Here is a 22,416-nt window from a genome sequence, read left to right as displayed (position 1 = left end):
ACTTGCTGTTGGGAACTATGTGGCACGGCCGACATGTGGACAATGAATAACGAAGCAGAAACATGTTTACTTTCAGTATTTACAAATTTGCAGTGGCTTTTTTTTTATTGGTTCAGTTCATGTGATGCATTAGACAGCGACAAATTAACACCTCAGCCAGATAGAGCATATATAAATCTGTTGATGGTCGCATGATACTTCCAGTTAACGAGGACCACCGGAAAGAACCGTGAACCGAAGGTACACACCAAATGTGGCCTCCGGCAGAACTGGTCTAACGTAGCCTTTCCATCTGAAACGCAGGCTCGTAGACTGAGATGTGGGTTTCTTTCGGTTCCAATAATCCAGGAGTGTTGTTCACCTGCTGAGAGATGTCTATACATTTCACAGAGCACTTTACAATTGAGCTTATTTCAACATTTTTCACATTAGCTTTTGTGAAAAAAACAACAAAAAAATATGTAAAAAGGAATCCATCAAAATGTTTGTGCAACAAAATATATATGACTAAAAAACTTCATTTGTATTTAATAACGCTCTACAATAACTCGAGACTAACATCCTTTAACAGATAATAGGTTAGGAGGAGGATATAAGATACAATATGATACACTATACACATCAATTAGCTTGATTTTGGACAACTGTTGGGTTTTCCTGACACGGGAACAATGCGTCAGGAGGCAGTCTGGTTTAGCAGGAGATGATTAGGGCATTGAGGGACTGCTGACTCTGTGTCCTCTCCAAAGGTCCACCAGCAGACAGTATCTCACAAGCAGCCAGTTCGTGATAGAGCGCGTTGAGCACCTCCAGAATGTGGGCCTTGCCTGCGTAAAAGCAGAGCAGATGTGAACTCGGGGGGGGGGTCGTCAAGAAACCCGATGAGAGCTTGATTTGATTCCTTGCCCTGAGTAACTGTAAATTTTCATTGCTGCATTTCACAGGACTTGTACTGATCTTTATGGGGCGCGCGAGCTCTACTAACCGTGCTGTGGGTCGCTGCAAGACTCCAAAGTGCTGAGCAAGATTTTCCCGAGAGACCTCCGAGAGACGTTCTGAAACGATGAAAAAACACAGTGATGAAAAAGAAAAAAGAGAAAAAAAACGACTTTTCTATCCGCAAAAGCTTTCACACATGTGTGACAGGTGACGTTAATTTGCTTGCTGTCCCACTGTTGGGATTAAGGAACAAAAGAACGGACAAAAACCCTCGTTCGTGTTATCTTATCTGAGGGGTATTTGCTCACTCAAGAGGTCAAAGCTTTTAAAGGCATTTGAAAGTCAAATCACTAAGTAAAGGCAGTACGGTCGTTTGTCCTCTATCAGTCTGACCAGAAAATATAATTCCAGTGCAGAGTAGGTGGATTTCTTGTCACTTTTGCATAGTTTTTCAGTTCACATGACTTTTTCATTGTAATAAAAATGAAAATTGTATAATTTGGGCTAGGGCCGGGTGGTATGACCATGCATAATACTGGTTCAGAGTGGAATTAATGCAGTAGATTGACTAATGACAGACTATCTTACTGTGAGTATGATTATATATATATTATTATATATTATATAATAATCCCACACTAGTAGAGACACAGGTTTGCGTGGCCCTGTATTAGCGCTGCCTGCTGATGTGGAAATCCAGGGACATAAAAAAAAAGAATTAAATGTCATCAATGAAATGAAGAAACAGGGGAAATAACGGTTTCATTTATTTTGACGTATTTATTCATATTTAAACTACTATATCTCTAATGTCAACAGCAGCACCATTGGCTACCGTAATAACTGTAGTCTGTGGGCAACATTTTTTTCTCATTCATAAAAAAGCTAAAATTAGGGACATTTCCTGGGGCAACTTTAGCCAGGGGACAGGTCATCCAAAATGGGGACTGTCTCTAGAAATCAGGGACGTCTGGTCACCCCCAAAATACCCCAAAGTACTAATTTTTTGTTCTTGTTTTGGCTAATTTGGCCTCAATATGGTAAAAAATCATGTGGACTACCTGCACAAAGCTTTGGCCTTCTGGAGATTTTTAAGTTCAAAAATCCCACCAGAATTAACCTCAGCATGAGTTTATGGTCCAGAACTATAACTAACCAGGTCTCTGAGCTGCTGGAGGAGCTGCAGGATGTCCACGAGCTTCTCCTCCACCAGCGACAGGCGAACCCTCTCCGTCTCCAGCATCTGCAGCTCCAGCTGGAGCAGCTCCGTCTCCTCGGCCTTCTGCTGCAGCTCCTGCATTAGGGAGTCCTTCATCTGGGAGGAAATAAGAAGAGTCAAAAACAACGGAAAGTGATCTTACTTTACCCGGCAGAGCGAGGACACATTTACATTTGGTTTATTTTATGCTGCTCTTTTAAAACATCACCGAGAACATTAGAGAGACCAATATTTTGTAATGAATTTGTGAAATGTAATCAGATAAGATGCGATAAAACTGTACCGATCCCAAAGCAGGCTAAGACAGTGTGAAAATACAAAAGTTTGATCAATAACAGAAATATAAAGTGATAAAAAACTATATAAAAATATAATAACATTAAAGGTCCAAGAAATAATAATTAATATTTAATATAAACGTGAGAAAACAAGTACGTGAGATGTACTGTATTGGATATTGCAGCACTGCAGCACTTTCAAATTGTGTTTTTATGTACTTTTAATTTTTTTATTTTGGTTATTTTCACTTTCCACAATTCATTACACAACTTAACATCTCAATCTTTGACCAAAAAAGGATTTAGGCAGAAACCCGAGGCTTACACTATCCTATATAATCAATCCAACTGAATATCTAAAGAAAATACAAAAGTCATATAAACTTTACAAATATAGAAAAACTAAATCAATTGCTTTACCAATTGCTATTGCTATTATAATCTTCAATCTCCTCACATTGTTAAATTGTTATAGAAAAACATAACATGTATTGTTTTATGACTTTGCTGTAAAGCACTTTGTGTACAATTCAGTTATTTTAAAGGATCATACAAATAAAATTTGACTGATTTGTATTTCACTAATGAGAAAACAAATATTACTGCTAAATAAGTACATTCCTGAGATGCACGTGTTGTCCAGAGGATTTATTAAAGTGTGGAGGAAACTCTGCAGCAGCACTAAGAAATGTTGACTTTAAAGAGTCTGACTGTCGTACGGATAAAGAACCTCCGGTGTCGGTCTGTGTGCAGCAGAAACTGACTAAATAGCCACCTAAGGTCCCAACAGTCTCATACGGAGGAGTGAGAAAACCTGTGTTGACACCAGAGTGAGTTACTCCAACAGTTTAAAGACCGGCTGTGTCTCCCCAATGGAGATATTTTTACGAGTTTCCACATTTTTTTGTGCTTGTTAGTTAGGACAATATTTCACAGTGTGAAGGTTGACACCGTGGCAGTGGTGGTGTGCAGGTACACAGGCTGCAGTCAAGATCTGTAGCGTTTCATTTGTTGTTTACGGCAAACAGAATCTTTTCTTCGCTCGCTTCAGCCTTTAAGGCGGTGTGTGCTCTTTTGTTTTTTGTTTTTGTTTTGTGTATGTGTTTCAGATCAAGGCCACATGCATGTACATGGACCAAGATGTGGTTCTTATCTGATGCTTGGCTACACAAGAGCATTCAGATTGGAATTTCTTTTAGATTTGTAACCCCTCATTCTTTGTGTGTGTGTGTGTGTGTGTGTGTGTGTGTGTGTGTGTGTGTGTGTGTGTGTGCGCACCGCCTGATGTCATCATTCAGCCTGTCAGAAAGATTTCGTACGCATGCAGCACACATTGCAGTAAAACCTTCTCACGTGTGGCCGTATAAAACCACAAACACCGACCGACGCCGATCCAGATCCGGCATGTCACTGACAAACATCAGCTTGATTTGTCAACGCCAGAGGACAGGATGTGACTAAAAACATCGGCAGTGGAACCTTTCTGGGAGATTTCATAATCTAAAAGTTTCTGTTGACACGCTATAGACTGTGTAAAGATGAACAGCTCCTCATTAAGTGAAGCCAAAGCAAGAAGAGCTCCCCCTGGTGTCTGGCTGCAGTATAGGTCATGAGCTCCCCCTCCTCCATGTTAGTGGATGCGACCTGAGCCACACTAAAACACTAAAATACACAACAAATATTTTTCTTTTTGGATGGTTTCAATGTGGTTAATGTAATGTTGATGTATGTTCAAGTGTCATTTTTTTTGTATAAGTTTCACTCTCACACCATAGTCTGTGCTGCAAATAGGATCTCACAAATCCTGCTATGGTTGGTTTTATGCGTGTGAGTGAGCACACTGAATGTACTCACTTAGAAGAAGCCCATTGTATTGTCAGTGTTTGTTGGACAGTTGTTAGAGCTATCTCCACTAGAGAAGCTCCACAGGCTCGTCATTGTGCTACATGTCGTCATCAGACGGCTTCCCAGAAGCTTCTCCTAACTTCATAAATTCACGTTCTCCTATTTTCATAAATTTACCCTCCATCTTTCCAAGTGACTTCAATGAAAAAACTATGCCTTCACGAAAACTCAGAAAACTCGACTTCCGATATCATAGCCTTATTTTTTATTTTCTAAGCAGTAATTTCTGAGTTTGAAAACTGAGAGCTAATTTTTTCCCCAAGTTGTCTTGAATGCAGCATCAGTTGCAGCTGGATCTCAACCAAACTTACTAAGACTCACCCCCACCCTGCTTCTGATTGGCCAGCGATGTTAGTTTGGAGAGGGAAAGCTGCGTTACTCTGATTCCATTGTTAGATGAACTCGACTAACTGCTCAAACTTGACAATATCCCATACCATTTTTTTTTTTCTATATCTTTATTTTAATCATGATCGAACGCAACACCTCGGAGATTTGACGTGGTGCTGCAAAACTTTAAGCCCTGCACAATACTGGTTAAAAACTGGTGAAATAGATGAAAACTGATGCTGAGCTCATACCTCTGGCGCCCCCCTTAAGGGGGTGCAGACCCCAGGTTGGGAAACACTGCCCTACTAGAGTAACCAATCTAGGTGGTTAAAGCACTAAACAACGTGTTGATCTAATGTTTTGGCTAATTTTATATGTGTTTTTGAACAACTTTTGGGCGGGAAACCCGAGCTTTTACACCCTGTACAGGTGGCCAGTCTATCACAGAGCTAACGCAGAAAGAAAAACAACCATTCACACTAACATGTACACCTACGGCCACATCAGAATCACCATTTCTGAGCTGAGCAGCAGGCACAGGGAGAAACATGCAAACCACACACAGAAAGGATTCGGACCCAGAGGAGAAACTGCCACCACTGTGCCACCCACACATTAAACAACACGTCAAGAATAACTCTTGCCGCCTGTAAAAGCAGCCGGATAAGTCACTTTTGGAAACATTTCACTATACGGGCCTGCTAAATATCTTAATACAGAGTAAATATAGCTGGTGTAAATGCATGTTGAGGCTTACGGTGAGTGCTGCCTGCCAGACGTGCTGGAAATCCCTACAGTGCACCTTTACGTCATAGCGTATTAAAGGACAAAGGTCTCGCCCCACACATCCTGCACATAAACAAAGTCTCACAGTAGGGACTTTGTTTGGTTTGAACTTTTCCTCTGCGAGGGCTGAGATGTTCTGGGAACACATTATGTCATGGGTCCCCTTCTGCACCGTCTTCCTGTGTTGTGAAAATACTACTCAACTGTAACGGGAGAGCTTTAATTCATGATATTTCTCAGCGTTATGCGGCAACAAAGGGGAGTGTTTCTGCGGCGAGCTCCAGCGAGGAACAGCTGCAATCACACCCACACTCGCAGAGTCTGGAGGCTCCGGAGCCGCCCGCTGCAAGTGGTTTGGTCGGGTAGAAGCTGCAGAATCGTACCATTTGCTGTGGCTTCGCCTTTGAAGCCCTCCACTTTCATAACAACCTTCACCCGTCCCCTCTAATCCAGTTTAACACTGTGCACGCTCCGCAAAACGACTTTAGGATGTAAAGCAAAGGCCGAAAACAATGTACAGACAGAACCTGGTCGTGTGCACACATGCAGACGGAGAGCGCTGCAGAAGCCCACCCTGGTGGGTTTTTTTTACCTGGTCCATGTCTATCTCTGCTTGGCTCTCCTTCAGCTCCAGCTGCTTGTGCAGCCTGGTCACTCTCTCCAGGAGCTCCAGCACGGCGCTGCAGCTCTCCTCGCTCCTCGAGCTCCCGAAGTGAGACATGAGCTTCTTGAATGCCCTGTCGTCACACCTGGTCAGGAAGACCGGAAGATCATTTAACTGCTGTTTTATAACGATCTATGCTTTGCATCTTTAATACAGATGATTATCATCATTATTGTTCTTGCTCATGAGACACACACCCACATTTTTTCCATTTCTACATTTTTGTTGTTGTTAGTCACCGTTCATTTCATGCAGTCGTATTTTCTGATTTTATTATAAGCACTGTTTCATTATTGTTTGTCATATTTTATGTGTTTTTTTTTTTTTAAATTGCGCAAAATAAAAAAATGTTAAAGAAAAAAATTAAAGACATGTGTGTCATAAGTCTATCAGGCTGTAAAATCTGATGATGAATGTTTGGGGAATGGTGTTTCTCAACGCTGCATCTCAGGGCAAGTCTTTTCTGAGAAGCAGTAAATACACAGGCCCCAGTTTGCTGCATGTTATTCACATTCTCTAATTGCATGGCAACCTTTTAGCGCACTGCTACAAACCAGCACGGTTGCTTGTTTGTTGCTTTGTGCTGACATAATCACTTTTACATGTTTCCATCCTGTTTCGGATCAAATATTGATCGTATTATTTTTGGTGAGTTTTATTCTTTCTTCTATCAATGAATCTGAATTTCTACGTGTCTGTCTGTGTACTAGTGTTCTGATAGATGGCAGAGAACCCGAAAGGCTCATAAGTCTTGAAATAATAAGCTACAGAAAAAGGCTAAAGGTCATTCTGTACTTTTGACTATTTCCCTTATTGCCTAATTACTTCCACATTGAACAATCAAATGCATGAAACGCACACTTATTAAATGAAATCAATATTCAGTGGACTGTGAAATTAACCGAGAAGCAAATCTTTATATCTCATTAGCTTTTTCATTTATTTTTTACTCACCCTACTTCCCCACCCTACGTGATTCTCAACCGGGGTCCATGGGTCCCTAGTGGTCCGCGGTGTAATTGCAAGGAGAATATAAAATATCATATGATCATATGACATTTATAGAAATAGGATTATTCTGCTCAAATGTGAGTGAGACCTTCATCTACATGAACTACAGAGGGCATAATTTTTTCTCTAGTTTCATCTGTTTCACCACAGTAATTTACTGTATTTTATTCAGAGATCTTTGTTACTGAAAGTTACTGCATGACACTATTAATACAAACTTAACACGATCTGCATCTATTTTAAATGATGAGGCCTCTACTGTTTCAGTGGACAAACACCATTCATTTCTTAATAATGCTCTTATTGTAAAACATCTGCAGGAAGGAATATCATTAACTATCAGCACTTAAATTAAAGGGAGCCCTGACTATAGTTACATGCAGGCTTCATTAGATTAATGTTGGTGTCAATCATATTAATGTGAGTCAGAAAATGTCCTTGATGTCTTTGTTTTTCTAAAATTTGAAAATACTCCTCGGTCACTGCTGTTGTTTACGTCGCAGTGCATTCTGGGTAATGACGTCAAATGTTCCCTCTGCTCAGTTTGGTCAGTTTTCTGGTATCGTAGTTGTGTCTTGTCTATTCAGCCTTTTCAGTTTGAACCTCAGCGCCCGAGCATTCACGAGGAGGAAAACACGAATAATAATCACAAAGAGTATTATCCTGGGGGTCTGCTCCTAAGGGTAGATTAAAAATATGAAGGGGGCCCAGGACCCCGAAAAGGTTGAGAACCACTGTTTTAGCTAACTTCACCTTCGATGTATTTCTCAAAAAAAGCCCAGACAATCCCACTATGCACTACCTGACCGCACCAAAATGATCAAATGATTAAACTAGTAACTAGCTAGAGAAAGAACGAAGCAAAGCGTTTATTTAACCTCTATTTAAACAGACGGATCCCACTGAGATCTGATCTCATTTTCAAGCATGAAACTTACTGTACATATAGAGAGCTGTATATATAGTCTTTAGGAATCTGTGACATAAACGCAACTTTAAATACATGTTTTTATACTTCCTAAGTCCTATTTATCCCAAATACCTTGGAGAAATTAAAAATACATTAAACAAAAGCTCAGGTCTCAGGAGATTAATATATATTTTTGTGTTTGATCTTTTTCTCTCTAGATCGCCACAAGTTTATTTATTTATTTATTTTTTTTATTGTGGTCCTGTTTGATAAATTCATTAACATTCTATGTGTTTAATATTCAGTTCCTCTCTCTGTTTTTCCAGCGTTGCGATGATGTCACTTCCTCTACTAATTGTAAACACCTGTTTAAATCAAGCAGTTGCTTGCAGGTGCACTCAAGTGTTTAAAGGAAGTCACACAACCATTGTAAAATGTAGACTGAAACAAGACCCAATAAACTGAACTTAAATGAGTTTTTACCATAAATAGGCAACTTTTTCCACAATAACTTTATCCACTGGTGTTACTTTAGTCATATATGTAATGTGTGCGACTTAAACATAATAAATAAATTCTCAGTCTTTGTGAACTTTTCGCTGACATCCTGTGCATCTCCTGGGGGCTAAGCCTCCCCCGTCCTTAAAAACCTACTGACGCCCCTGTAGACACCTACATGCAGTATCCTGTACGTGTATCCTTTTATCTGCTGGGTGCTTTAAAATGTGGATGTACTGTACCTTTCCCCACAACACGACAGTCTGGTCAAGATCCTCTTCACCTCGTCCACCTGCTTCTGTTGATCCCCCGTCCACTTGTCCTCTTCTTCGTCCGAGGCGGCCTGGCCCTCCACTGAGCGAAACAGCTGCTCCTCCACTAGACACAACACACCATCTGCATTACTATAATCATCACCACCGGTATTATCAGCGGCAGGAGGTCGAAGCCGGAGGTGCAGAAAAAGTCTAAATGTTCAGGGTTCAACGGGGTTATCCGTCTTCACCCGTGTGCAGTAAAGGTTTAGACGTTGTCATAGCCCCAGATTGTGCACCGAATTAATTAGAGTTGCAGGGTCGAGCATTTCAGAACAATAAATACACAGCGTTTAAAACCAGAGGACATTTGACAGCACTTAACATTGGCAAACAACAATATACTGTCCATGAAAATACAGTTTCTAGGGGAGCAAAAACAGTTGTTTTGGGCAATATCTCAAAAAACTCCAAAAATTACACTGCTTTCATGGCGGGAATGCGTGGGTGTTCGGTCGGATCAGGTAATTATTACGCTGCAGAAAATAACAATAAAATAAACGGAATGAAAATAGTGTAATTCAAAGCAGATCTCCGGTGGAGCGGCTCTCAGGTTTCTCTGAGAAAACGTACAATTTGAGAAAGGGGACTCTGTGCGCGTAACAGGCTGCATACATGCTTTTTATCCAGATGGTTAAAATAGTGGTTAGCGCTGCCTCACAGTAAGAAAGTTGTGGGTTTGAACCCACTGGCCCACTCTGCAGTTTGCATGTTCTCCCTGTGCCTGCGTGGGTTTTCTCCAGCTGCTCTGCTGACAGACAAGCACATTAGGTTAATTAGTGACTCTAAATTGGCCGTAGGTATGGAGAGTGAATGGTTGTTTGTCTTTCTCTGTTAGTCCTGTGATAGAGTGACTCAGCCTCTCTTGATAGATGTACCCTGCATCTAGGTTAGGGGTAAGTCCCAGAGCCCCCTCGAAGGATGAGCGGTAATGGATAGCGGACAGATGGTTAAAAGAGTCTTTGCGGATTCTGGAAATACCTTCAACGTCAGGATTAAGAGGGTACTGGAGGGGGGTTGCAAAGTTCATTTTATTTTCCCCCACAAATTTAAATTAAATTTATTATTAATTTTCTTTAAATGCACATTAACATGAGTCCAACATATTTAGGTAACTGGATAAATGGAGGCAGAAGACGTTATCTTTCAGTCAGCACTTCACTCATGGTTTCACACAGAGTCTCACACTAGACCTGTCAATCTAAGCCTCCTGTGCACAGTAGGCCCCGCCCCTATTGCTGCTGAGCCAATCAGGAGGCAGCAAATTACACGTTGACTCTCAGCTGCTAACTCTGCTAACGGGCCATCCTACTGTTGCACATGTTTGAAATAAAAAAATATATATATATTTGTACCTGTGTATTATTTGAATAGCTTAATATTGAATGCAAAATGATAATAATAATTTATATTCATAAATAACACTAGGTCGTTTAATATAGAGCACATATAGTAGCTTAATCTCTCCATCAGTTTAGGGGTCCTTGGCCTTACTGGACTACTGTCTCCTTGGTCCTGAACTAAGACTAATATCAGCATCACGTTCTGCTCTTGCGAGTGAAAACATGTCTTACTCTTGTCCGGGGTTGTCACCGCGCGTCCTGTCGGGGAACAGCGGTCGTGCTGAGTGTCCAAGCAGCACCTCTGGCCCGGCCGGCCGCTGACGCTCATCTGCTGCTCCGTCCCGGCGCTGCCTGGGAGTCGTAGTTTTGACACTTCTGACCTGAAAGAGAGCGTCGCAGGGTCAGTGCGTTGCTGCGAATGTCTCCAGCCAAAGGGTCTCAAACTTCAAATTTGCACAAATGAGAAAAGTTCAGTCCGAAGCAATTGCCAGCATCAAAGAGAACATCTCATGTAACACGAGGGAGTGTGCATTACGCCACATCTACAACCGCCATGATAATTTTATAGAGGCCTGTGATGTTGTATGCCAAATCTGGGTGGGGTAATTGAAGCCAGACATTGTATCTTTAAGGCATTTTTTACAGTAAAGTGGGTCAGTGGTAGAAATGCCGCTTTAGTGTGCAGGAGTTCACTGGCAAGATGTGAGGTAAAAGCGCAGTGAATGGGAATAAGTCACGGCTACATGTCTTTTACTTTTCAGATGAAAAGATACATAATTCTTTTTATTTTATACACCATGTATGTCCTAATGTAACGGTCCCGTCGTTCAAACGTTCCCCGCTGATAAAAAAAGCCTAAAGCTGCAGTTTGGGGCGGATCAATCCTTCTGTAATGGTTTGAATTTTCTAGGTTTCTTCTGCCGTCTGCTCTTTTGTGTTGGGGGAAATCCGATAGGGGGCCTTCATAAATCACAGAATAAGTGTTTCCAGATGATGATGTCTTGCCGAAGGGGGGGGAGAAGAAAAAAAAAAAAAAAAGGGAGAGAGAAAATCTCGAAAGATTTTCAGCAGCCCAACTCTGAAAAAAGAAAAAAAAAAAGTCACAGAGCACTCATGCTTATATCCTGTTGGCACGAGGCAATATATGCTGTAAGACTCGGCATCTGTGCACTACTTTAGCTTTCTTTGTGCAACGCCGAAAGAAAAATGACCGACTTCGCCGAAGATCAATAATTGCGGCTTGATTTCAGGCGATTAATCAGAAAGTTTTGTTTAAGTTACAGCGGGGGAGGAACGAAGGAGCGAGCTCCAGCCGGACCGACGTGTCCGAGGATGCGCACACAAAACTTTGCCTGTTGCCGTGGAGACGCCCGGACTCTGGTATGAGCTGGTGCAAACGCTTGCTCAAATGCGAGCTTCGGTGTGACTAATTGCACTTTAATTGACAGCGGCCTGGTCGAGAGGCCGCAGCCTGTGTCCTGTAAATTTCAGCTTCTGGATCAGGCCTCTGACGTACACAGAGGTTTACAGTGATTTTGTGTCTTTAAGTGGCGTCTTCTGACCGTCACATGAAAGCCATTTCGTTAAACGGCTACAAATGAGATGCGCGCTGGTTTGGGGAAGGCTCAGCGCCGCGTGATCTGACAGCGTGAGGCATCCCGGCGTTTCTGGTGGCCGGTGCTGACTGTGTGATTTCCAACTGGATGAGAAGAGACACCTGAAAATAGTCCAGGCTGGATAGACGTCAGGCTGCGGGATGCAGCAGACGTAATTGGATCATGGCTCTTGCCAATGTTCCAGCATTATGTGTTTGCCCTGCCAAAATGAAAATATCTATTCATTAACGTATTCTGCTCCGAGAGAGAGAGAGAGACAGATATATGTATATAGAGAGGGAGAAAGGGAGAGAGGGTAAAATGTGTGATATTGTGATATATCAATTTGTTATGTGAGAGGAGTGACAAAGCCCACACACAAATCACTCGCTGCAGCTTTACTGTTCTGATTCCCGCTCACTGCTCGAATCCGTTTGTTATTTCCAGTGAATGGAGTTTGGATAAACCCTCCGCTTGGTGCTGCGCCTTCCCAGCACCAAGCTGCAGACAGATAAGATTAGATTTGAACTCTGTAAACTTTCTATTGGAATACACAGATACACGTTGAATAAATCAAAGGAACTACCTGTTATTCATTAACAATGAAGCCAATTAGACTGAGCTTTATGGAGTGTGTCAGTTTTTACTGAAAGGGTTAATAAGCCACTGACTTCTCAGCACCAAACAGCCAAAAGAAAACAAGTAGGTCCTAACGGCACATTTAGCATCTTAACCTCCTGAGACCCTGCGTCCTCATATGGGGACGTTATGTTTTAGGTGTGTGTCAGCTTGTTCTGCTTTATTTAGACCTGTTGTCTGCCACGTACCAGCAGCCAAGGGTCAATAAACTCTTTATTTATGCTTATTAACTTTTCTAGTTTCATATGACAAGAAAATTTGACAAATTCACAAGTCCTCAATTGGACTTCATTGTTTTCGATTCTGCTTTTGCATTAAAATAAACAGTTTTTTTTCACATTGGTAACTTAAATTAAAATACTGAAATACTCTCTGTGTGCACATCATTTTTTTTCAAAAACTCCTTCCAATTCAAAAATGATGCTTATTTTTTCATAATTCTTGAGTCCTATTAATCCCAAATACCTAAAGATCTTAATCTTATGTTAAAGAAATTAAAACACATTCCAAACTAATTCCAACAAATTTATCTCAAGGTCCAGAAACAAGACCTAACAAGGGAACCCAAAAACATAATTGCGTTGTGCAAATAGGCAACTGCACTCCAATCAGGCATAACATTATGACCACTTTCCTAATATCATGTAGGTGTCTCCCTTGTGCCTCCTAAACAGTTGTGACTCATTAGATAATGGACACTGGCCTTCTGAGGGGGTCCTGTGGTGTCTGGAAACAGGATGTTGTTAGTTGAGGGTTATTAGTTGCTATGGGTTGAGGGGAGGGGCCTCTGTGGATTATTCCACAGGTGATCAGTTTGAGATGTAGTGACTTTAGAGGCCAGGTCAACACTTTGTGCTGTTCTTCGTGTTTTTTTTTTTTTTAATTTCTTCCTACAGCATTTTTGTGTGTCTGTGTCATTGCTATGGGGTGGGTGGTGTCTGGTCTAGGTGGGTGGTACATGTCTAAGTAACATCCACACTAATGAACGCCAGGTCCAAATGTTTCCCAGCAGAACACTGTATTGTCACAACGTTATTTGTTTGTCCTGCCTGTGGTTTTAATGTTGTGGCTGATCGGTGTATATATTCGGTGTATGGCATAAATCAGGCCAAGAATCAAGGCGCAGTTTAGCTGCATACATCTGCAGGAAACTTGAAACAGACCTCGTAGCTTTTGTGGACACAGTGTACATGTGGATCAGATAGATAGGTTAATCAGTTTCACATCTCCTTCTACTCTTTGTTATCAGATTCCTGTATCAAAGGCAGAGTTTGGCTCATCTCTAGCAGAAATTAATCTGGGAATGAGCTCAAAATGAAAAGAAAGTCTGAACTGAATGAAGCAAAGTAACGGAATGAGAGAAACCGAATAATGTCTGCGACTATCATGTGGCACATGACTACTAGATTAATACTGGTTTGATATTTATGTTCTTGGCAGTGGAAACGCTCTGGCGGTATCGTTAAATACATCCAAATAAACAAACTGAAACAAGAGCATCTGGGCTGGTAGGGTTTTCTTGATGTTTCAATCCTCATCCAAGTAGCTTCTTCAGTCCTGAAACGACCAGTGGGGATTTGGTGTTTTTCGAGAACAAAAGAAGCCACATGAATGAGTGGAAAAAACGTCTTCAGGAAACACTGTGAACCCGGTTACCCTTGTTTCAGCTGCTTTCAGTTTTTAGTACCATCACCTGGACGTCTGAGAACCTCCACAGACATGTTTAATGCATGTGGAAGAATTCCTTCATTCCTTAGCCTAATGTAGCCTAATTGCCTGTGCATTCCTAAAGCCACACATACAAGTAAAATGTTACATCGTCAGGGCATTTTCTAATTAATAGCATCCTGTATTCTCTTAGCAAGAGTTTAGAGGCTTTCTTTAGGCCTGTGGAAGCCAGTCCAGCTGTTTATTGTTAGAGCCAAGACACACAGAGTCCTCCCAGTGTTTATCACAGCGTAGCGCTGAAGTGAACTTTCCGTCAACACAACTCCCCCGTCGCTGTTGACCCTCCTCCACTCCCACAAGAGCAGTTTCCTCTTCCAGGTGTCATTGGTCAATGACAGTCTCTTTTCTCTGCTGAGGTTACAAATGAGGGCACGTTGTAAACCTGAGCCTGAACTTGAAGTTCACCGCTTGCCTGGTGCCCTGCAGCATGACGGAGGCGGGTGAGGGGCCTTGTTGACATAGCTGACAGTTATTAATCGAGTCCTCTTGGGTCGCAGGCTCCCAGTGAGGTGGTTTCAAATGAAGAGATACAAATAAAGCAGCTGCAGTGTTGCGATCACTGGTGAGAACCATAGACTCTACAGATATGGACCGAGTGTCCCCACTTCCTGGCGTATTTTCTCTGGGATACGGACGCCGCCATTATTCAGCTTTGGAGCCATATTGATGCCCCGTCCCACACTTCCCCCAGACTCACCTGCATTTCTTTTAATTAATACTTTGCTCTGCTCTACCTCCACCAGTTTCAAGGAAATGTTGGATTATACACTGAACGTATTTTTAAAAATAGTTTTTACAACTCTCAGCTTTGACAACCGCTCTCGCTTTACGGAGCAGTTGGCATGGTAACTGGTGGTTGCCACATCCTGTTTCTATAACAAACTTTTTAAAACGAAACTTGACACAAAAATTGACACTTGAGTATGCATCAACATTAAAATACATGTCAAATAATTTTTTAGGCAATTAATATAGTGTTTTAGTTCAACCCAAGTCCCACCTATTGTGTTTTTACAATTCCCACTGGCATTGAGAGCACCAATGGAATGGTTGGCATGGCAACTGGTGTCAAATCCTGTTTCTATAGAGTCAAATAACTACCTAAAATGAAACTTATACAAAAAAAAAGTCACTTGAACATGCACCAATATCATATTAACTACCTAAAATGACAGAACCAGTATTTTAGTGTTTTAGTTTGGCCCAAGTCGCAGCCACTAACATGGAGGAGGTGGAGCTTATGACCTATACTGCAGCCTGTCACCAGGGGGAGCTCTACTTGCTTTGGCTTCACATTAGAGGAGCAGGTCTGGTCTCCACATTTAGGCTGCATCCGGATCCGGATTTTTCAGTGACTGGAGTCACACCTTTTTCAATCCAGGTCCCAGGATGAAAAAGACAAATACGGAGCTCGTGCGGTCTCTTGTTTTCATTTGTGTGGAGCCCCTGGCGTCTCATAACAACAACAACAACAACATCAATGGCGGACTACAGGCTTGTGACGGTGCTGCATCAGGTATTGAACCTTGTTGGGTGGGAAATATACACTGATGATGCTTCGCCACAACGATGAACTAAAAAGGATTACGGACTCTAATCTGGACCGTACGTTTGTTGGAGTTGATGTGCATGCTCTCCCTCTTCTTCAGCACCACGCATAGGCCTAGGATCTGCACTACAGCCTTTCTACAACTAGATTCGGTTTCGCAATGGATCGAACTTTACGGGAAATTCTCGAAACGACGCCAAGGAAAACTGGAGAGAAAAAGGTCGCTTTGGTACGTGTGAACGTGGCCTTAATTCAAAAACCAGTGCCTATAACACTTACGTAAGGTGGTCAATCTTTCCTAAGCAAGCAAGAGAAACCCCAAAGTCCAACAAACAAGGATATTAAAAGCAGAAGAAATATACAGGGAGATCAGTCCAGTGATGGTGGGTGGCATACGTTTCTAAGATACTTTGTGCGGGATACATTTCTGCTGATCAGCATAACTCCAAACCAGACAGAGGGAGAGCAGGGCAGCAGTTCAACGTGGAAATGAGTCCACTTGGCAGTGCAGGGTTTTGAGGGCCGTTCAAGAGCAACAGTAAGGCAGAGGCAGCAGAATGCCCCGGCCCCAGACATGCCCTACTGTGTCCCTTTGACATCATTTAAAGGGTAGGGATGCCGTGGCAGCACCTGCTCCACACAATGCTGCGGCTCAGATTGTGCCGGGTCGGATAAATGCTCCGCTAGACCCTCCTCTCGCCTGCACTCTCAGGCACCACGCAGGGAGCATGAAAAGGCTCTGAGATTACGCCTCCCCTGGGACCTGCCTTCAGAGGGCCAGGGGTTAGCGCCACACGGAGAAGAAGTCCGCGGGCGTGCTGTTAAAACGAAAAGTGAGTTTTAAAACTTGCTCTCTCAGGACACATGTTCTTGGGTATTCTCTCAAGAAATCCTCAAAACTACACAAAGTGAGTCAGGAATCAAGGGGATAATGAAACTGAATGACCAAAGTTCATGTTTAATGATTCTGGCTCTCCCCTCCACGTCTTTTCTCTGGAAGACAAATAGAAGGTGGGAACATGAATGAAGCAATTCCTCTCTTGCGAGCCTCGGAAAACATGTCTGTCATTTCATGAACAAACAGCTGAGTGTTTGCTCCTTCCTCCAGATGGTACTCCGTCCACCCCCTCATTTCTTTTTGTTCCTCTCGGTGTGTTTCCCATTGTCTAATCATTCTGGCCCACAGAGCTCTATAGACTACAGTGACTGATTTAGGTTCCTTTTGCCTTCTGGAGCTAAAAAGAATTAAAATTATCATCTTGATGGTGGTGGTGGTGGTGGCGTTGGGGGTTGTGGTGGTGGTAGGTGGAGGGTGGGGTGGGGGTCCAGCTGACCCTCAGATTGCTCTTGCAATCCAAAGCAACCACAGACATGTTATGCAACAACACCCACACACACCTTGAGTTTCAAGCCAATACATTTTTTATTTTTCAAACTGACTTCAGCCGGGATGATGATGGAGCGCTGAAAGGGGATTTTCTACATGAGAAAACTGACCTTTACCAAACGCTAAAAAACAGGAAACTCAATCAATGTGGAAATCACACACGGGGGAGAGTCGACAATTTCAGGAAATTAGGTTTCGTTGTCAAGATTTACTTGGAGAAGCCTGGAGAACGCTGTAACGATGATTGTACGCTGAAGATGAGGATATCAAAACCGAACCGTTAGTGGTTAGATTGGCACAGCGCATTAATGGGAAAACTCGTAGCCTGGCTTAACCCCGAGCCAACACAACTCACCCCACCCAAATAATTCTGCAGCATAAAGTTAGTTTGGAGTCGCTCCATTGGGAACTGATTATACTCCAGCAAAGACCTGCCAGGCCAATCAAATCAGCCTCATAATGAAATGTAAATGGAGCTGGTATTTTTATAAGAATTAAGTCTGGCTACGAAGCCTAAGAAGCTCTACAGATCTTTATTTATACAGAAACATTGAACAAAAGAAGAAAAAACGATATAATATGCTACTTTAGCCAGGTCCACGTGTTTCTCCACGTTAACCTGCTGCTGGCTGAAGCTGCACATTTATTCTTCCAAAAGACTTGTGGTTTGAAAGCTTTCTCGTTTAATTTCTTATTACATGTGTCCAGATCTGTTTTACGCCCCACCTTTGTGTTTTCCCTCCTCTGTGAATGCTTTCTCCACCCTTATTAGTTTCACTTGTGTCTTGTTACTCTTTCGGTTTCCTGTGTTTTCACTCTGGATTCCATCTTCGCCTGTTCCCTCATTTATTTTTTATATGACCTGGCTGTTTTGCTGTTTTGAACCTGCCTCCTGGGTCCTGCATTTGGGCCCTTCTGTTTTTTTGAATTGAAATAAACTTATAAACGCGCCACTTTTTTTTTTTTTTGTCTTGTCCGAGGCGAAAAACAAATTTAACTCACGTAGTTTCAGAGCAAGACATCAAACAGGAAGAAAAGGCTGTCGTATTCAAATCTTTAAACTTAATAACTCACCTGACACATTCAAAAACAGCATGATAAGAAGTAACTGAGGAAGAGCGGAGGCTTTCTGTTTGAATATTCATGGGGCATGGTTGCTAAGATCCATAGGATCAGGGGTGCCTATGTGGTATTGTTCACTTGGGAGTGGAGTGAAAGAAGGGAGCGGAGATTGATGAAAACAGTCAGTCTGTTGAGGTTCTCGCTCAATGGAGCTCTCTCTTGCCTTTGTGCTGTTGAATTATTTGCCATTAAGGCATCAATGGAAGGGCTGTGAAAAGACTTTGGAACGCGGTCTGCATAGATTAGCGGAGTTTAGGGTTAAAGGAAAGGTAATGTTGAAAATTTAGAATCACCTAGATGCCGGCAGTAGTGTGTCTGGATGTCCAAGACGAGGCTCTTAAGACTAATATATAACACGATCTAAGAAACCTGCAGACGCTGGTTATATGGCTAAAGCGGAGACAAAAGAAACAGAGGTAAACATTAAACCAGTGGCTTTGTACTTTAAAAGTCAAATTACGCCCTTACTTCCACCTAAATGAATAGTTCTCAACGGTGGCGGAGCTCGGGCAGGACCAGCCCGCCACACACGAAGCCTGTTCAATAAACTAAAACACAACAAGGCTGAAAATTGGAATAGTGAACCACATCAAGCCTTCATAAATAGCATGGCAGAGCCGTGGAGGCATGAAGCCAGAGGTAAACACAGTCATTTCACTCTACTGCAGGGCGAATTATAATTCACTATGGTTGATTCTAGCCACAAAAGGCCCCCTAATGCAAGGGCCCTGCCAAAACCCACCCGTGTTTCTCATGGTGAAGAGCCAGACGTTTGTTTTGCTGAAGGTTTGACAGCTGACTGAACCGAGCAGGTAGGGTTATGTCTAGTCTATGTTGTCTCCCTGTGAACTTCAATGCATCAACCTGCTGAATGTATAAAGGCACCGTTCCCATCCCTAAAAGATAATTAGTTCTGATGGATCATCTCAACCTCTGACCAACAGGAATTTTGCAAAGCATTCCTTTCGCTGATTTTCTAAATTTTCTGTACTTGGATGCAAATGTTGGTATTGTTGTCTGGGTTTTTCATATTCCATTCATATTTTTACATTTAGTGTTGTGTATGTTGTGTCCTCACTGGCCCACCTCCCAGCGTGTCTCAATAATCGAGTTTGTATGACGTTACGTCTGAAGTCAAAACCCTTTTTATCTGTGCCAAGGAATGATATTCACAGCCTCTTCTCTGCATTAGCAGGGCTTAGTTTTGAACTAAGCAATTCATGGGGTTGTAAATAGCACAAACAAGTGGGGCCGAGTGGTGTGACCAGGAATGTATAACATGGTATTTTTGAAAATTGTGGAACATTTACAGCTCGGAGAAAAAAAAAAGTTAACTCACTGAAATTAAGTAACAGGGGCAATTACAGTGTCATCTATTTTGACATGTTTATTCATATTTAAACTGCTATGTCTGTAATGTCAATAGCAGAGTGACTGGCTACCGTAATAAATGTAGTCTGTGCGCAACATTTTTTTCTCATTCATAAAATGCTAAAATCTGTGTTATTTCTGGGGACAGGGGACAGGTCATACAAAACAGGGAATGACCCCACAAATCGGGGACATCTGGTCAGCCTAAAAAACTCAAACAACTGACACGGCTCCTTTTTTGGAACAAGTGCTCGTTGTTCAGAGGTTTTCATCTTCACCTCGCCTTGCTGTGATGGAAATGAAATTACTTGGATGAGTGGCAAATTGTCTTGAAGAAACCACACAAGTCCAGTTTGCCCTTGTTGCAGCTTGTTTTTTTCATGACCCGGATGAAAACCATAATGTTTTGTGATGTCCTGCTGAAAGTCAGGCTGTGTCTTACCATACCACTGCCTAACAGTTAAAACAAGTAGTATCTGTTGATGCTAAAATGCCAGATGTGAGTGGGGTTTTTTTTACCTGTAGTAGAGGAGCTCTGATTCCAGCTGGAGGACGTGTCTCTGCAGTGCTGGCACGTGTCTGGCCTTGGCTTCCAGTTCCTTCACTTTACCCAGACCGCTGAGCAGCGCCTGCCGGGCCTCCTCCACCCTTCTCCTCATCACCACCTGCTCCTTCTTCAGGACCCGGTTGCAGTCCTCCAGAGCGGTCACGGCCTCTTTAGAGCTCCACAGTTCCTGCTCCAGTCTCTGATTACACAGCATGGCCTCCTCCACCTGGCGGTCCTTAGAGCTACGCAACAGTTCTATCTCGTGGATAATGTTCTGCAGGCTCTTCAGGTTGCTGGTGGCCGCACTTTTCTGGGCGGCTTGTTTCTGGCGGGCGACAAAACAGCCTTCTTCTGGTTTATGTTTGGAATGGCTCTTCCACAGTCCAACCTGAGGAGAAGGCAAACGGGTTACCCGGGGACACTAGATCAATGAAATATGCTGAAATATGCATAAGCAAGTGCAAATGTAACCAATGGCTAAATTAAGAGATCACTTCAAAAGAACTGCCTTGGGGTTATTCAGGATGTAACGATATCTCTACCTTCTAATAACAGCAGTCATATATCATTTATCAAAGATAGGGGAATTCTCATGTTCTAATACCATAAAGTCATCAATAAAAGATCACAGACTTTTGCACCATTCTTTAATCTGGCACCATATAGCTAATGTTTTACTACAACTTTAATGGATGCCAGATCACATAGACCAGTTATAAATCATTTAAAAAGTTGTGAGATAGGCATAAATAGGTTGTGATCAGTAGTTAGTTTTAAGAAAGTCTTCAGAGAGTACCAGGAGTTTCTACATTGTGTCTGCAGTTATAATGCAAAGGTAAAGTGATGCTGTAATAGCAGGGTGATGAGTTTAAAAGTTGTAATGATTGCCTTAATTAAAGCTAACGAACACGCACTTATTTATACTTATAGATGTGATGGATTGTCATAAAAAACGGATAAAATATGTATGGATTAACCTTCTCAATTCTTTTGTTGCCAGGTTGTTAATCCTGAAAACCTGGGTACCTCTTTCTACTTGTGAAAGGTTTTAACATGCCAGTTGCCAGGTATGGCTTTATTGTCATTTAATAATGCTTTATACATTCTTTAATAAAAGCTTTGGGTGTTGGCGCAGCGGCCCCTTCTAGGTTGGTGAGAGGGGGGGAACCCAGGGGGTGCCCCTGTTCCCTGATATAAAGTGCTCCGCTACTGTGCGTTTTCAGAGGCTTGGATGAGCCAACTAAATGTCACACATAATAAAAAATAAATAAATTAAACCACAACCGACTTAACCCGCCCAGCAAAAATACTCATGTGCGTCCAAACAACGTCTAAATTTGGTTGAAAAGTGAACACAACACAATTTTCACCATTTTCACTGACCATTTCTGGACTAAATCAAGACTATGACGGACCGACCAGATTTAGCCCAAAAACCAACGTCCAAATGACGTCTGGTGTTTGGTGGGAAACCTCCAGTACCCCTCACCTGCAAAGCCAAGCAGCGGGCGTCGCTGCTCTGGAGCGCGGCTCGCATGTCCTCAATCAGCTCCCTCAAACTTGCGTTCTCATCTTCCAGCTTGGTTATCCGGTCCTCCGCTTCCTCCAGGGCCACGATCTCCTCGTAGCACTCCCTGGTGCAGGAGCCGTGCCTGCAGCCGGAGGCGTGCCGTCCCTCCGGAGACGGAGAGGAGCCGCCGCTCGCTCCCACGGACAGCAGCTTCTCTCGCCGCTTCAAGGGGCTCCTCAGGCGGATCTGAGTCTCTATGTGCTCGCTGTCCTTCCCGACCAGCAGCCGGCCGTTCTCATACTGGCACCCGGCTTTGGTGCTGAAGTACCCGCACAGTTTGGCGTGGAAGTGTCTGAAGCTGAGCTCGCTGGGTAAGTTTTCCAGCACGCCGGTGCATTCCGTGTCCTCCGACTCTTTGTTCAGCCCCAGAACTTCACACAAGATGTTGAAGTCGTCCACGGGGATTTTGCCTCCTCCTTGATAGTCCATATGGTGGAAAATCTCCTGCAGATATTGGTCCAGTCCGGTGGCCAAAACTATAATTTCGTTTTCCACCCCCCGGTCCAGTCCGTAATGGTAAGCCAGAGTGCTGACGATCCATTGCGTCCTGCGCGCTGGTCGGCTGTAAGGATCAAAGGAGTCTAGGGCATCCATCATTTGTTCTGAACAGCATCATATTTCCACAAACCGAACAGAGTTGTTTGTTTCTCCTTGCGGCATCCTGTGTGTGTGCTTGTGTGTGTGTGTGTGTTTGTTCCTGCTCTTGCTCTG

General features: G+C 42.8%; 1 protein-coding gene across 1 annotated transcript; it reads right to left on the bottom strand.

Moving 5' to 3' along the window:
* Positions 1-65: 65 nt before the first annotated feature.
* efcc1 (EF-hand and coiled-coil domain containing 1) lies at positions 66-22,359 on the bottom strand. Its single transcript, XM_047582727.1, has 8 exons — positions 21,625-22,359; positions 20,108-20,523; positions 10,429-10,577; positions 8,783-8,918; positions 6,050-6,206; positions 2,096-2,254; positions 986-1,055; positions 66-827 (listed from the first exon to the last, which is right to left on the bottom strand). Exons 1-8 carry the CDS (start codon positions 22,300-22,302, stop codon positions 694-696), a joined length of 1,899 nt encoding a protein of 632 aa, XP_047438683.1. The 5' UTR covers positions 22,303-22,359; the 3' UTR covers positions 66-693.
* Between the last annotated feature and the right edge of the window lie 57 nt (positions 22,360-22,416).

This window comes from Mugil cephalus, chromosome 4 (assembly GCF_022458985.1).
Source record: "Mugil cephalus isolate CIBA_MC_2020 chromosome 4, CIBA_Mcephalus_1.1, whole genome shotgun sequence".
In the NCBI taxonomy this organism is placed as follows: domain Eukaryota; kingdom Metazoa; phylum Chordata; class Actinopteri; order Mugiliformes; family Mugilidae; genus Mugil; species Mugil cephalus.
Note: the sequence above shows the minus strand (reverse complement) of the source record. Positions and strands in the feature narration are given on the sequence as shown.